The 15,498-nt window shown below is 63.6% G+C and overlaps 1 protein-coding gene across 21 annotated transcripts; it reads right to left on the bottom strand.

Annotated features, from left to right (window-relative positions):
- Positions 1-1,210: 1,210 nt before the first annotated feature.
- On the bottom strand, positions 1,211-14,443 carry TRABD (TraB domain containing). Of its 21 annotated transcripts, XM_054469780.2 has the most exons (13): positions 13,804-14,129; positions 13,584-13,678; positions 12,989-13,081; positions 7,620-7,686; positions 7,173-7,251; positions 6,322-6,488; positions 5,788-5,928; positions 3,488-3,598; positions 3,251-3,390; positions 2,797-2,969; positions 2,606-2,717; positions 2,291-2,461; positions 1,211-1,706 (listed from the first exon to the last, which is right to left on the bottom strand). In XM_054469780.2, exons 4-13 carry the CDS (start codon positions 7,650-7,652, stop codon positions 1,703-1,705), a joined length of 1,131 nt encoding a protein of 376 aa, XP_054325755.1. In that variant the 5' UTR covers positions 7,653-7,686; positions 12,989-13,081; positions 13,584-13,678; positions 13,804-14,129; the 3' UTR covers positions 1,211-1,702. The 21 variants fall into 21 exon arrangements, with proteins under 21 accessions (XP_054325755.1, XP_054325761.1, XP_063519154.1 ...); XM_054469786.2 differs by lacking the exon at positions 13,804-14,129 and adding an exon at positions 14,325-14,399 and having other exon boundaries at positions 1,211-2,461; XM_063663084.1 differs by lacking the exon at positions 13,804-14,129 and adding an exon at positions 14,325-14,393 and having other exon boundaries at positions 1,211-2,461; positions 13,396-13,678.
- Positions 14,444-15,498: the final 1,055 nt, after the last annotated feature.

Below are 15,498 nucleotides of genomic sequence, written 5' to 3'. Positions count from 1 at the left end.
CTGCCGCGAACGGGGTGACAGATGGGAACGCCTCCGAGACCGCCAGCGACGACCCCGCTCGGGCAGCCCAGGATTTCCTCGGCTGCACCGGCGCCGGCAGCGGGGACCGAGGCCCGCGTCCGTTCGGGTCGGGCCGGGGCTTAGCGCCGCGCCCCACAGGCGGCCGGGACCCCACCCGGACCCCGCCGCGGTTCTGGGCCGCCGGAGCCTCGCGCCACATCTCGGGGACCTTGTCCCCTGGCCTCCGGCCTCTCGGGCCCCTCGCCTGCCGTCTAGGAGGGAAGGGGCCTTGGACCTGTGCCCCGCCCATGGAACAGCGCCCGGGCTCGGAGAGGCCCCGCGAGGCCGCAGGCGCAGACCCTCCCGGAGGGCTGGGCGGGCACCGGGGTCTTCGGCTGGCTTGAGGGACCCGACCCTTGGGGTAGGAGTTTGGGGTCTGTGTGTCCGAATGAACGCGGGGGTTCAGACGAGCCTGTGGTGCCCCCGCTTTCCATCTCCTCCGGACCCGGCCCCAGAGGACTGAGAGGCCGGTGGCCGCGGATCCTGGACGCGCCTCCCTCCTGCTGTGGTTTCCCTTTATTCCGGCAGCCGCGCGAGTCCACCCTTCACTTACAGGAACCACATCCAGAACCTTCTCCTGGGGCCACAGCGTGGGCTTCCGAGACCTGTGTGACCCCAGCTCTGCCCCTTCGGGGCTGCGGGTGAAGCCCTCAGGACCCTCTGCCTGGGTTGGGCAGGTGACTGGATGAGGGACAATGTGGTGAGGTCCCCGTGCCCAACCCTCCTCTGCAGCCCACAGCAACTGTTCCCCCTTCAACAGCCCCCACTGGCCGCTCTGGGCACCCCTATTCCCAGCATCCTCCTTGGCAGGTGTTACCCCTCCCTATTCCCCAGGCCCTGGGCCCTCCTGATCTGTTTCCTTGATCCCCCGGGGCCCCAGTCTGGCTCAGTCTGGTCCACACTCTGGAATCTGGTGGGACTGGGTATGGAGGGTCTTGAGTGTCAGCAGGCCACCTGTGTCCCACCTGGTGGGTGAGAAGGGTCCCACAGGTCAGCATGGAGGGACAGTGACTGTCTCTTCTGCTGGAAACCAGGCAAGTTCCCCCAGGGCCCCGGCAGGGCCACGAGCACCCGCTGCACTGGAGCACGGGGGAAGAGGCAGGGATCCTTCATTATGTGAACCCCATTTCCACACATCACAAAACAGGAGTTTCCAAAATTAGAATTTATTTCAGTTTCTAAGGAATGAATCCCCGAGTGTGGCAGGAAGGACACTGCCGGCTCCTGACGCACACCTGATTTGATTCAACACTGAGTCGGCACAGACACAACCAGAGATGGCCTGGGTCCAGGCTGGGGCTGCACGGGCCATGTCCTGGACAGCCAGGAGGGAGGCCCTGCACACAAACGGCCACCGGGCAGGGGGCCTGAGCGGGGCAGGCCTGGCCACAGCCCATGTCCTTGGCTTTCCACATAGGTGCACACATTGTCTGCCCACAGAGGGCCAAGACGTCCCAGGCACCCCTTCGCTCCGGAGGCTCAGGACACAGGCTCCCAGTTGAGGCCAGGTCTGGACCCAGAGCTGATGTTTGGCCGCACGCGAGACCACTCGGGACAGACCCAAGAACACGAGTTCTGTCTCTCTGGATTTAAGGCTGGTGTTTTTTGACATTTACTTCAGTTTTTCTCTTTGAAATTAAAATTACCTGAGTAAAAGATTTTTAGACATTAAAAAAGCCAAAAACACAGAATCCCTGCAGGCAGACGGTGCCGGGGAGGTGGCAGCCGGGGCCAGGATGCCAGGGGCACGGTGGGGTCGGCTGGAGCTCGAGGGCTGGGACTTTCCCAGTCTCGCCTGCCCTGGAGCCCCCAGGAGCCGCCCCTGGGCCGACGCTCCCGTGGCCGGAGCACAGGAAGGCACAGTGAGGTAGGGACAGTGGCCATTGTCCCCTGCCCGCCACCAGGGCTGAGAGGGCAGCGCACGCCTCGGCCCCTCCTACAAGCCCCTGCCCCCTCGGAGCTGGGCGTCTTGTCCAGAAGCCGGTGAACGGCCCCTGCAGTGTGGGAGGGGAGGGGCTGCTGGGAGGCCTGAGCTCAGACAGCTAAATAATCCTTTATTTGGGTGGGCTGGGGGAGGGGTGACTGGCCCAGGAGGGCAGGCGAGGCCGGGCCCAGACCCCCATGGGGGGTGGCAGGGGCCGCGGGCGGGCTAGGATGCACCTGGCACCCAGAAGTGCCACGGGGGCACTGGCTCCTCAGGGGCCCGAGTGGGCGGGGAGCAGTCTCCTACTTGTGCCGGGCCTCGGTCACCCTCTGCAGGCAGTACTGCGCGGCGGGCAGCGACAGGACCAGGCTCGCGGTGCGGCGGCCCATCCAGTACAGGCTGTAGCCCAGCAGGCCGAAGAAGGCGGCCTTCACGGCCAACCGAGACACTCTGCCAGAGACGGACGGCGGGGGCACGCTGCGGGAGGGAGGGGGCGCTGGGCCTGGCTGGGGGTGGGCTCCCCATACCCCAGCCCCTACGCCTGGGTCACTGCCGCGTGCGGTTGGCCTACCGGGGGCTCAGCCTCCACCTGGGGGCTTACGGGGCGGGGCGGGCACTCACGTCATGATCTCCTGGATGTTGAGGTCGGTGCTCCAGTTCTTCTCGATGCCAGGCACGTGGCCCATGCCCACGACGCCCACGACCACGGAGGGGACGCACTTCCTGGGCTCGGCTGTGGGGAAGGACAAGGGGTCAGTACCTGCTCGGGCCTCGGCCTCACAGGGGGTCCCACACCTCGGGGTGGCCGTCACCATCAGAGGCCCGAGGCAGCTCGAGCCGCCGGGCGGCCTGGCGCAGCATGTAGGTCAGGTAGACGTCGCGCTCCGAGACGATGGTGCGGTGCAGGTCCGGGAACTCGCCAATCATCTCGGCCATCATCTGCTCCAGTAGGTCCTTCTGTTTGCAGCGTTCCACGTCATCCTTGCTGTGGAGAGGGGTGGCTGCAGCCCCGCAGGGTTGGGGCAATGGGTTGGGGTGGGGCTGGCACTGTGGACACCGGGCAGGGACCACAGCACATATATTTGGGATTTGTGGCGGAAGGAAAGGGCAGGGAAGGCCTTGAGTGAGGACTGGCTGCGATTGGACCTGCACAGGAGGGCCTGGAGCCTCCCACAGACCACCCCGCAGGCCGGCCGGGGTCCCGGGGGCAGCCCTACCTGATGGGGTCTGACAAGAGGTCACCCAGCGTCCCGGGGGCAGCCCTACCTGATGGGGTCTGACAGGAAGCACAGGCCCCAAGCCAGCCTGACCTTCTGCCAGAAGGAGAGCGCAGCGATGGCCCTCTTGAAGGTGACGGGGATGGGCCGGTCACCCAGGTGGAACTTGCAGAAAGGCACCTTGCTGGCCTGGAGCAGAGGCTGGGCGTTGGGGAGCAGTGGGAGCCCCGGACCACCCCTGTGAGCCACATCCCTGTGGCCACCCCCTACCTCGCCCTGTGCCCACCTCCTTGAAGGCCTCCCTGAACTCGCCGCCCGGGGCCATGCCCAGCTGCTCGGTGATGTGCGCAGACACCTTCAGCAGCAGCATCTGCATCAGCCCTGACATGAGCCCGTTCTGCAGAGAGAGGGAGCAGGCATCAGCTGGAGGGGGCGGGTGGGGGGGTGCGCTGGGGGAATGGCAGAACTGGGATGGCAGGCAGTACCAGCGCAGAGCCCTGCCCCAGCCCTGTGCTGTATCCTTGGTCCCCTGCCCGACAGGTGCAGGACCACCCTAGCATGCAGAGGGTCAGACCAGAGCAGGGAGTTCTGTCCCAACAGGCACTTCTCAAAGGTACCTCCCTTCAGAAAAGACCTTCACAGGCCGGGTGCGGTGGCTCACACCTGTCATCCCAGCACTTTGGGAGGCCGAGGCGGGTGGATCACGAGGTCAGGAGTTCTCTCTCAGACCAGCCTGGCCAACATGGCGAAACCCCATCTCTACTAAAAATATAAAAATTAGCTGGGTGTGCTGGCGGGTGCCTGTAATCCCAGCTACTCGGGAGGCTGAGGCAGGAGAATCACTTGAACCCCGGAGGCAAAGGTTGCAGTGAGCCGACATCACCAGCCTAGGTGACAGAGCGAGACTGCTCTGTCTCAAAAAAAAAAAAAAAAAAAGAAAAAGAAAAGGCCTTCATGAGGCAGTCTCGTGCTGCGAAGGGGCCGCCTTGACCTGGCACAGATGCTGGGTGCTGGGCAGGCAGGCTGGAGAAGGGGCCTCGCCACTCACACCTGCCTGCTGAGGCCAGCACAACACCGCCACTGGTGCAGACAGCAGGCCACCCCCATCTTCAGCAACCACAGCCCGAGGCCTACTGGCCCTGGTCTCGCCGGCCGGCTGGGACCACGGGGGTGTCCACGTATGAAGGAGATGATGCCCGCAGAAGGGCAGCAAAGCCCCGGGGGCCACACAGCACCGGACAATCGCTCACACCCCGCACTGGGCCTGAGCCCTGAGCCCTGAGCCCTGGGAATGTCCCGCCTGATGGAGTGCCCGTGTTTCCCAGGGGCCCAGGCCACCCTGGAGAGCCCCGGCTAACTTAGGATGAGACGTCCATGGGGCCTTGGTCCGCTGGGACCAATTCCACCTCTGGAGGGGCTGGGGCCTGAGCTCAGATGTGCCTGTGACCAACCCCAGTAGAAACCTAGACACCAGGGCACAGCGAGTGTCCCCCAGGAGGGGACAGGTGAAGCGGACACCTGGTGTCTCCCAGACCCTGCCCCATGCCCCCTTCCCTCTGCAACACCGCAGCAGTGAGCAGCACAGCACTGCCGAATTCTATTGCCCCTTCGAGATCACTGGGCCCCAGGCTCTGGTGGGGAGGCTGCAGTGCTGGGCCCTGGCTGGACTGGGGAATGCTCTTTATAAGACGGCCCACAGAGGTCTTTGGTGACTTCCCTCATCTGGAGAAATTAAAAAATGAAAGCAGGCGCCAAATGTTTAGGGACATTTCTATAAGATCTCATTACAATTGTTTCCTTTGAACAGGGGGAAGGCAAACTGACCAGGGCTGGGGTCAGGCATGCTGGGTCCCCTTTGAAAACACAAAGACTGGCCGGGCGCGGTGGCTCATGCCTGTAATCCCAGCACTTTAGGATGCCAAGGTGGGTGGATTGCCTGAGCTCAGGAGTTTGAGATGAACCTGGGCAACATGGTGAAACCCCGTCTCTACTAAAAATCCAAAAAATTAGCCAGGTGTGGTGGCAGGCACCTGTAATCCCAGCTACTCAGGAGGCTGAGGCAGGAGAATTGCTAGAACCCAGGAGGCGAAGGTTGCAGTGAGCCAAGATCGCACCACTGCACTCCAGCCTGGGCAACAGAGCGAGACTCTGTCTCAAAAAAAAAAAAAAAAAAAGAAAACACAGAGCAATGAGAAAGTCCTGCCTCTCCGGTCACTGCAGGGCTGGAGAAGTGGGGACAGGAGGAGCCCTGAGCCCCACCTACTTTGGGCCTGGGCGTGGTACCTGGGGGACCACCCTCGCACTGAGACCTGATCCATCCCCAGCGACTGCTCAGCAACCCAGTCCTCGGGCGACCAGCCCCTGCCTCAGCTTGGAGAGCCACCCATTTCCTCCTCCCTTGCCTGAAACCGGGTAATGGAGCCTCTTTCCTTTCTCCTGGCCCAGGGGAGGTCCCTAACTCGGCAATCCCCAGGGCAGGCCAGGCACAGCCACACTGACTGGGGGCATGGGCTGTGGGAGGAACCTGGGCAACAGGCAAACAAGTGGCTTTGACCCCGACCCTGACCCTGGCCCGTGGCTGCGCACCTGCCTCACGGCCTGCTGCAGCTTCTCCAGGCTGAGCTCCTGGGCCTCCCGCAGCAGCGTGCTCTCGTCCATCTTCAGCATGGACACACGGTATTGGCAGAGCTCCACGACCACCACGTCAGGCTGTACCTCCCGGATGGTCTGCAACAGCCACAGGTCACACCTCGCGAACACAGCCGCTCCCTGCCCCTCAGCACAGCTGACACCGGCACCAGGGGCCCCATCCCAGGAGCAGCCAGCCTTGGCGTCACCCCAGGGCTAGCTAACCCCGCTGCTGTAGTGACAGCTCAATTCTCTAAGCGACAAGAGAGGAAGCTGTGAGGCTTGTTCACTTGTTAAGTGGGAAAATGCACAAGGCTGTCATGGCTCCCAGGCAGGAAGCCCACCTCGCCACTCCCAAGGACCACAGTGTTGAAGCAGGCAGCCTGCGGTGCGCACACACGGGCACACGGGCTCTGTCACGAGGTCCCTGAGTGCAGGACACAGGAACTTACACCAACCCGTGTCCGGGCTGTGGCGGGTGGCGGCGCTCACCTTCACAACGTCCCTCTTGCTGTCGTCGCTAAAATGGGCTGTCCCCACCACGTACACCCTGCTCCCGTCCTCAGCCACCAACTGCGTCACAGTGCGCGGCAGGTTGGGCCGCTGACGCCGCCGCTTCAGCTTCATCTCCAGGAGCAGGTTGAAGGCGTCCACGTCGGCTGCAACAGCAGCATAGGCCGTTGTGGTGCCGGGCCCACCCCAAGGATGCCGCCGGGCCCGCTGACAGCCTGGGGCTCTGGAACCCTCTTGGGTTCTGAGAACCGAACAGGTGCAGAGCACACGCCCGCTGACGAGCATCACACTCCACATGCTTGGCCTGCCCGGTGATGGGAACAGCAGCTGCCACCTCTGTGAGCTGGACGCCTTCGAGAAGCCAGGGCCTCAGAAGTCCTGTGCCCCATATACCCCATGAGGGTGACCTTGGGGGCTGCTGTGGATGAGGTTCGGTGTGGGAGACAGTGGGGGCAGGTGCCGCAGGGGGCTCAGCTAGGGGAGGGGCTCTGAGGCGAAACGGGCTCCCCCACCCCACTCAGGAGGGACAGGATGAGGCCACAGCACGGAAGGACTCCTGTGCCGCTCACACTGCTTGTGCTCAAGAGCCCCCCATGCCCAGGGGCCGGCCTGTGCTGTTTGCACCCCTCCAAGAGGCTCCGCTGCCAGGCAGGGCCCAGGAACAGCTGCTGTTGCGGGGCACCAGACCTAGCGGCACCCAGCCCAGGTCTCGGCCAGGCCCCTGCTCACCACAAGCTCCAAGCCCCTGACAGTGGTTGGCTGCCTCCCCCTTCTCCCTGCCTCAACAGCCCAACACCAGGGAACGTGCCAGGACCCTGAGGGACACGTACACAGGTTCTGGGGGTCTCCAGAAAGCACCCTGGGCACTGGCTCTGAAGCCTCTGACGGCACAACAGGTTCCACGTCGGCCTGGAGGTGGAAAGGAGAGTTCAAGTCAGGGTCCATGCACCCCAGAAAGCCAGGGCTCCGTGGCAACTCCACGGACCACGTACCCTGGAAAGGGCCCTGTGGCTGCTGTGTGGACCACACACCCTGAAAAGCAGGGCCTCCGTAGAGCCTAGGCCCCACACTGCCAGTACCCCTCCTGCTTGGCCATCACTGGCACGGCCGCCATCAAGCTGGGCAGACAGGGCCACCAGGCCACCTCAGCCCAGGGCCCCTCTCCCTCGGAGGTGCCTCCTGCCTGACCCTGGAGAACCCTGTGAAGATCACCTTTGCAGAACAACAGCCAGGGACCGACCCCGAGAGCCCACAGAGTGGGGAAGCCTCCCCCTCACCTCACGCGGCGGCTGCTGCTCCTCCCGGTCCATGGCTGGGCGGTGGCTTCCTGCACCGCTGGGGAGTCTGAGGAGAGGCATGAGAGGCGGGGTTTCCACCTGGAGCCCCAGGCCTGGCTCAGGACTCACTGCATAGGGCCCTGTCAGTCTAGAACCATCTGTTGGGCGGGAGTGGGGGCTCCTTCCCCCATATCCCCAAATGCCTCCTGCCCATCAAAGGCCACTGAGGTCCAGGGTCCGTTCAGGTCAGGCCCGGGTGGGGAAAGGCCGGCAGGTCCCCAGGGACCCCAGCATAAGCCAAATGCAGACGGGCCTAGGGCAGGTTGCTGGTGAAAACACAGACGGGCCCAGGGCAGGTTGCTGGTGAAAACGCAGATGGGCCCAGGGCGGGTTGCTGGTGCACAGACCTCACTCAGAACAGGGCCAGAGCTGCCCAACCCTCGCCGCAGCACGGCGGGCAGACATAGGAAGGCGGCCCTGGGGTCCACACATGATCTCAGGACACAGCAACGCAGCTGCTGACACATGGCAAAGACCCCAGGGCCTTTGTACAAAAGCCACTTCCCCTTTCAGTAACTACGGCCTGGGCAACCACATCAGCGCTGAGTCAGTACAGATGGAGGAATCCACAAAGCACACAAATCAACGTGTATGGAGCTAAGACCTTCTCTCCCAGTTTAAGAGACAAACGTGGTGTGGAAGGAACCACGGTAGAAGCCACGCGAGGGGGCTGCCCCAAGGCAACACAGCTCCCCACAGACTCTCAGAGAGAAACCAGGAGCTCAGGCTAGGGGCCCAGGAGCCTAAGGGAGAGAAAGAAAACAGCCAGGCGCCTGCAGCACCAGAGGCACGCACCGGCCAAGACTCATGGAGCATCGGCGAGACCTGTGTGGAGCCCCTCGAGGCGGGGCCAGGGACCAGCAGGCTGTCCTGAGACCAGCCACGGGCCCTGCTGCACCATGTGGTTCTTCCTGAATGTGCTCAGCCACGGAATGGCAGGAGCGACTGTTTACAAAGTCAGTGGCTCATGCATGTCCTGGCGGATGGATGTGTCACCAGGCAGAATCATTAAAATATTCCAAACAGGCCAGGCGCGGTGGCTCGCACCTGTAATCCCAGCACTTTGGGGGGCCAAGGTGGGTGGACTGCCTGAGCTCAGGAGTTCGAGACCAGCCTGGCCAACATAGACCATCCTGGTGAAACCCCGTCTCTACTAAAAATACACAAATTAGCCAGGCGTGGTGGTGCACACCTGTAATCCCAGCTACTGGGGAGGCTGAGGCAGGAGAATCACTTTGAACCCAGGAGGCCGAGGTTGCAGTGAGCTGAGATCCTGTCACTGCACTCCAGCCTGGGTGACAGAGGGAGACTCTCTCAAGAAAAAAAAAAAGTAAAAAATAAAAATGAGCCATTGGGAACCATTCTGAGCTGTCTAGTCGTGCAAGGTATTGTGGTTTTGTCTTGAAGTGTCTGCATCAGTCAGAGACGAGCATCTGGGGGGGAAACAACAGGGCTTGTAGGATGTGCTTCAGAGGGGCCACTGCCGGGTTCTGCACTGATGCCTGCGTGCATCTGGGGCCATTTTCATGTCACGACTGCTGCCTGCTTCTCAGAACTCATAAGAAAAAGGAACAATGAGCAATAAGACGCTACATCGGGTTCCTTTCCTCTGCAAACCCTGTTGGCACGCAGCCGCAGCAGGCACAGACCCCGGCCCCAGCCAGGACTCACAGACCCAGCTGGGTCCTGGCCACGCACGTCCAAGTTAAGATGCCTCCAAGCTCGGGTGTCCTCACCTGTGAACAGGAAGGAGCTCTCCGTGCAGTGTCTAGGAGGGCAGCTCAGGGGCTGGGGGAGCAGGGATGGCTCTGAGCAGGGGAAGAGGCCTGTCTCAGTGCAACCAGAGGCCCCATCTGAAGCTGATCGAGAAGAAGGCAGCCCACCTTGCCCTCTTCTCTGACAGCCGGGGCTTCTGGGAGAGGAACTGGCCTGGCTTGGGGCGGGTGGTGTAACGGGGCCGTGTCAGGGGAGGTCAGCTGAGACTAAGGAGATAGCTGATAAACACCAGGCTGGCCTGGGAACCCAGTCCTCATGTCCCCAGGGGCCTTGAGCCTCTGCAGAGGGCGAGGGGAGCCCACCCCACAGGCTCCCCTATGGGGCCTCACAGCCTTGGCAGGGGGTCCCACTCCTTTCCACCTGGGTTTGAGTCTGGACCCAACCCTGGCCTGGGCGTCTTAACGGTTGGCACATCCAGGAAGTGCTGCTGGCACCGGTCAGAGCAAGGCCAGGCCCCGGCCCCTTGGGCCACCTCCTTCCCCTTTTGTAGGTGAAAACTCCACAATGCAACCCGACCAGAACCCACTGGAAGTTGTTGTGAGCAGCCGCCAGGCCAGCCAGCCCAGACAAGCACCCCATCCGGGGGACGGCCGCCTCCCTGGGTCTAGCTGCACACAAAAGCCGGGACTCTTAGGAGCAGCACAAGACTGCCGAGGCACACAGGGGAAACTCACACGGAAGTTGGGACTATTACAGCAGCGCAAGGCTGCCGAGGCACACAGGGGAAACTCCTTAAAGAAACTCCTGTGCAGCCGGGAGGGAGGCTGTGTCTGCCCAGCCAACGGGAGGCGCCCACGTCGCCACAGCCCTTCCCCCATGGGTGTGGCAGCCCCAGGTCTGTGGTCAGCCCCCACCCTCCACCCAGCCTGGCCAGACACGCCTCTGAGGCCGGCCCAGGGTACGCCTGTGGCCATGGACAGGGCAGGGTCTCGGTGCAGCAGCAGGCGCCGGTCCTGACCCCAGTCGTGCCATGGGGTGGGCGTACAGAGAAGCCTTCCTGGGCCGGCAGCCAAGCCTTGAGCAGGACGACAGCAGCACCACCAGAGGCAGTGCCAGCCCCCAGCCCTGGCCCCTGCAGCCTCTCAGCAGAGGCGTGCTGCCCGCAGGGGGCCAGGCAGGAAGGTCACTGAGGCCCCCCCAGCACCTAAAGCCCGTGATTCTGGGGGACGTCTCTGACAGTCACCCTTACAGTCCCAACACTCTCCCTCCTCGCCGAGACCCCTGGAGAGCTGTAGGGTGTGATTTCAGGTTACCAGCCCTCCTCCCTCTAGCCTGCTCCCAGGCAGCTGTGCTCTCAGACATTTACGGCTGGGCCCAGAGCCTCTCCCCAGCTGCCTAGCGGTGAGCAAAAGGCCCTGGCCCGAAAGTCACAGATGCTGAGCCTGGACTCTGAAGTGTCTTCAGAGGCAATGTCTGAAGAACCACCCACCTGGTTCCCACCCCCACAACTCTGGGTCCCAGCAGTGCATCACCTGGGGTCCGGCCAGCGCACACTGCAGCCACCCACTCTGGGTCCCAGCAGAGCATCAGCTGGGGTCCGGCCAGTGCACACTGCAGCCACCCCCTTCCTACCTGTCTTTTTCAGATATACTCAGGCCCATCAGCAGAGACCAGCAGACCCTGGCTGCCCCTCCCAGGGGACAGACACCTCTCCTTCCCAAATCCCCAGTGCTGGCACTGCCCCAGGGAGCCTTGCAGTGGCTTCTGGCCTTGTTACCCGCGAGGCCAACCCGCTGGGAAGTGGTGCAGCCTGGCAGGAAGCCAGACACTTGTATCAGACCAGCTGTGCTTCACTCTCCCTGCCCCGCACAGATGTCCACCGAGCAGGACTGGGGTGGGTGCTGAACACGATTTGTGGGACATGCCTCCTGAGCATGGGTAGCCGGCAGACAGGGTCTCACACTCCAGCGCTGCCCTGGGCAGGATGCTCTGGGCAGGAGCCCCCGTTTAAGGTGGGAACCTGCCTCCAGGGCCAGCATCCCATCTGCCCCACACAGGAGGCCCTCTCTGGGCTGCAAGCACAAGCCACATTCAGACGCTGCTTTAGCGGTCAGCCTCGGCCTCAAGCTTCTCTGCCGCAGCACGATCTGTCCCAAAGGCAGAGAACAGGGTGGAGACCCACAGGGCAAGAAAAGACTTAGCAGCCCGATTTCAGGAGACCCTAGACACTGCCTCTGAAGACACTTGTTCTCCAAGCACTGTCCCTCATCTGTAAAAAGGGATATCTGGCTTTGGAAACCAGGATCCTCTGTGCAGACTGAGAATTTCCAAGAGCCCCAGGAGGACATCTGTTGTGTGCAAAAGCCCATCCGTTAGGGCTCTGCCTGCGGTGTGTGGCCCTAGGACACAAAATCAGAGCGGCATCTACAGTCCTTTGGCGTCAGAGACGGCTGTCTGCATCCAAAATGTCCCGCAGGGCTTCTGTCCCAGGACGTGACATCCAGTGGGAGCGTCAGGCTCCACGGCTGCCTCAGACAGCACATCCCACCTGCCTGCTCAGGTCCCACTGCTACAGACTGAACTGTCTCCCAAAACCCAGAGGTTAGAGCCCTAACTCCCACTATGAAGGTATTAGAAGGCGGGGCCTCCGGGAGGTGATCAGGTTCAGATGAGGTCATGAGTGCATAGCCCTCATAATGGGGTTAGTACTCCTGGAAGAGACGCCACGCAGCTCTCGCTCCCCGGGGTAAGGACGCCGCGAGAGGGGGCCCATCTACAAGCCAGGAGGCCGCATGGCAACCAGGAACCAGCACCTTTGATCTGGGACGTCCGGCCCCTAGAACTCTGTGAGAAAATAAATTTCTGTTTTTTCCCAGCACCAGTGAGGCATGGCGGGAGGAGCCTACTCGCTCACAGCCTCAGCTACTCAGGAGAGGCTGAGGTAGGAGAACTGTCTGAGGTCTGGAGTTTAAGACCAGCCTGGGAAACTTAGTGAGACCTCATTTTTTTTTTTTTATTTGAGACGGAGTGTCACTCTGTCACCCAGGCTGGAGAGCGGTGGCGTGATCTCGGCTCACTGCAACCTCCCCCACCCCGAGGTCCAAGTGATTCTCCTGCCTCAGCCTCCTGAGTAGCTGGGATTACAGGTGCACACCAAGACACCCAGCTAATTTTTGTATTTTTAGTAGAGACGGGGTTTCACCGTGTTAGCCAGGATGGTCTCCATCTCCTGACCTCGTGATCCGCCCACCTCGGCCTCCCAAACTGCTGGGATTACAGGCGTGAACCACCGCACCTGGCCCAGCCTGTTGTTTTTTAAAGTTTCCTGGTCTGTGATGTTTTGTTACAGCAGCTAGAGCTAAGACACCCATCTTATCCCCTTCACCCCACTAGAAACTGCCTCCCAGACTCCAGCCTAGCTTCCTAGTGCAGACCAAAAGCTGGCTAGCACCAAATGCAGTTCCCAGAAAAACCCCCATCTCTCAACCAACCCACTAGACCGGCTCAGAAAGCCCAGGTTCCAAACTGGTCAGACCTGGGGGTTGTAGAAATGACAAACTTGGAGGGACCAGGGTGTGGCCCAGAGCTCTGACCTCCGCTGCTTCCTGTTTCTGAGGCCTGGCACCTTTGGCCACAGGAAACCCCTCCCGGGTTTGGCGGGACCGCTTCACGCAGGTGTGGCAGAGCTGGGAGACGGGAAACACACCTGAGCCAGAGCCCGAGGCCTCCTTGCCAGCACACCTGGCAGCCCCCAACCTCCCAGGACCTGGTCACAGTCAATGCAGAGCCCCCACACTGACCACCATGCAGGGGGCCCCGCAGGCTCCTGCCACCCACCCACCCTGCCAGGCCCCCTCCTCGGACCCCACAGCATCAGGGCCTCTGGCGAGGCTGGCCAGCATCCCCACCAGTCACACTGCAGGGGCGGCGGCAGCAGCAAGCGGGGAGCAGGGACACACAGCGCAGTGAGCCTGGCGGCCTGCACGGCCTCTTCAGGGACCTGAAAGCTAGGAGGCGTCCATCTGGAGGCTACCGAGGCTGCGGGAGTCCCCGCAGGGAGCTTAGCGCCTCCACAAAGTTCCTGGTTGTTTCTGGGACGCTAATGCCCAGACAGCTCCCACTCCATCTTTCTCGTAAGAGTTTTGACAAAGACACACGGCAGCTTCACGATAGCTCAGTTACAAAGACCTTTTAAGTTTGGGCTGCGCACAGCGGGGGACGATCTGGCGTCCACTTCGCCCATATGGGAACCCCGCTCTGCTCCACTTGAAGGGCAAAGGCACCTACAGAGGAGCGAAGCCCCAGGTTTCAGCGGGGCCGGAGGGACAACGGGGGTCCGGGGCCTCCCGCTCGGCCTCCCCCAGCACCCCCAGAGACCCGCAGGCGTGGGCCGCCTTCCTCCACTCACCTCGGCCGGCTCCACCGCAGGCGGGAGGCGGGGGTGGCTGGGGCCCTCCCGACCCGCGAGGACCCTGGGACTCGAGGTCCGACCCGCGCCTTCCCGCGAGGCCGCCGCTGACCCTCCCCGCCCCAGCCCTGGGGGGCTCCGCTCCTCGGCAGCGTCGCTCCTGGCAGCGGTGGCGGGGGACACGCGGGGCCTGCTCCCGCTCCAAACCTGACCCGGGCCTGACCCCCACGACCTGCCACCCCGGCCCCCAAACCTGACCCGGGCCCGGCCCGCGACGACCCTGCTCCACCAGCCCCAAAGCCTGAACCTGACCCTGGCCTGACCCCCACGACCTGCTCCCCCGGCCCCAAAACCTGAACCTGACCCGGGCCTGACCCCCCCCCGCCCCCGGCCCCCACCCCCGTACTCGGGCTCGCTCCCCCCGCCCCCCACAGTCCCCCCACGGCCCTGACCCGGGCCCGCCCCCCGCTCGGTGCTGGGCCCCGTCCTCACGCACGCGCCGTCCGCGCCGCGCGGCGTACCGAGGCGAGGCAGCGGCGCTCCTCAGCCAGCCTCCATGCGGCGCGGGCCCTCAACGGACGGGGCGGGCTGGGGCTGCGGGGCGGGGCGGACGGGCCGAGGGCGCCGGCGGCCGCGCGGCATGCCGGGAAGGGTAGTCCCGCGAGCCTCCTGCTCGGCCCCGGCCCGCGACTGCGGACTACACTTCCCAAGGGGGCAGCGCACGAGGCCCCCCGCCCCTCCCCGGCGCTCCCGGGTCCTAAGATACATCGGCAAACACTCGGGAGGGAGGGTTCGAGTCCCGCCCCGGTCACGGCCTTGAGAGGCGCGCCCACGTTCTCTGGTCGCAGCTCCCAAGCTGTGAAATGGGGACAATGCTCGCACGGCGTCCACAGGATGGTTTTGAGTCGAATGATATTGAAATGTAACTGTTCTGTGAACCATCAGTCCCGCACGAAAGGGACAGCCGATAGTGGGACGCGAAGAGCCGAGAACACGGGATCAGGGAACGCGCTGACATGGCCTCGGCCCGGCCCCCTTCCCTCTGGAGATCGGCCTAGTCCGTCCTCCGGGGGTCGGCCCAGAGCCGTCCCCGACCCGGGACTCATGCCTCAGCAGGACCTCGGCCTTGCCGCAGGTTGGGGCACCCCGGGGAGGTCGGGCCCCAGGGGCCCCGCGGCCAGCCCAGCGGAGAACCGGGACCAGGTGGGAGTCTTAGGGCGGGCCGACCCCCGGCCTCACGGACCCGGGCGCTCAGTCACTTCCGATCGTCCCGAGGCCTCCAGGGGGACCCGGCTGGCCGCTGCCACCCCGACGCTAGACTCTCGCTGTGCGCTTTCGGCCCCGAGGGCAGCGGGAGACGGCCTGGCCCCACCCGCCGCGCCCGTCCTGCCCGGGCGCCCGGCCCCCTCACTGCACCCAGCCTCTCCCGGGGGCCCCGGCCAAGTTGCAGCGCGCTGCGGGCACCGGCGCGGACGGGGGCCCGGGCGCAGCGAGGGGCCCTGGCGCTTCGCCGCCGCATGCAGACGACTCGCGGCCCACAAGCTGCTGCGCCGTCCGCCTGCCCCGCTCTCCTGCAATGGTCCGGCCTCGCATCCCGGGCCCACGACCTCCTCCTCCACGACCCCGGGTTCTTGGCTGACCTGGTGCTGGCGCTGGGCTTAGTGCAGGCGTGGGCGTGGCTATGGTTTGCCTGCG

This window comes from Pongo pygmaeus, chromosome 23, assembly GCF_028885625.2.
Source record: "Pongo pygmaeus isolate AG05252 chromosome 23, NHGRI_mPonPyg2-v2.0_pri, whole genome shotgun sequence".
In the NCBI taxonomy this organism is placed as follows: Eukaryota; Metazoa; Chordata; class Mammalia; order Primates; family Hominidae; genus Pongo; species Pongo pygmaeus.
The sequence above is the reverse complement of the archived record's forward strand: the minus strand, read 5'-3'. Positions and strand labels throughout refer to the sequence as shown.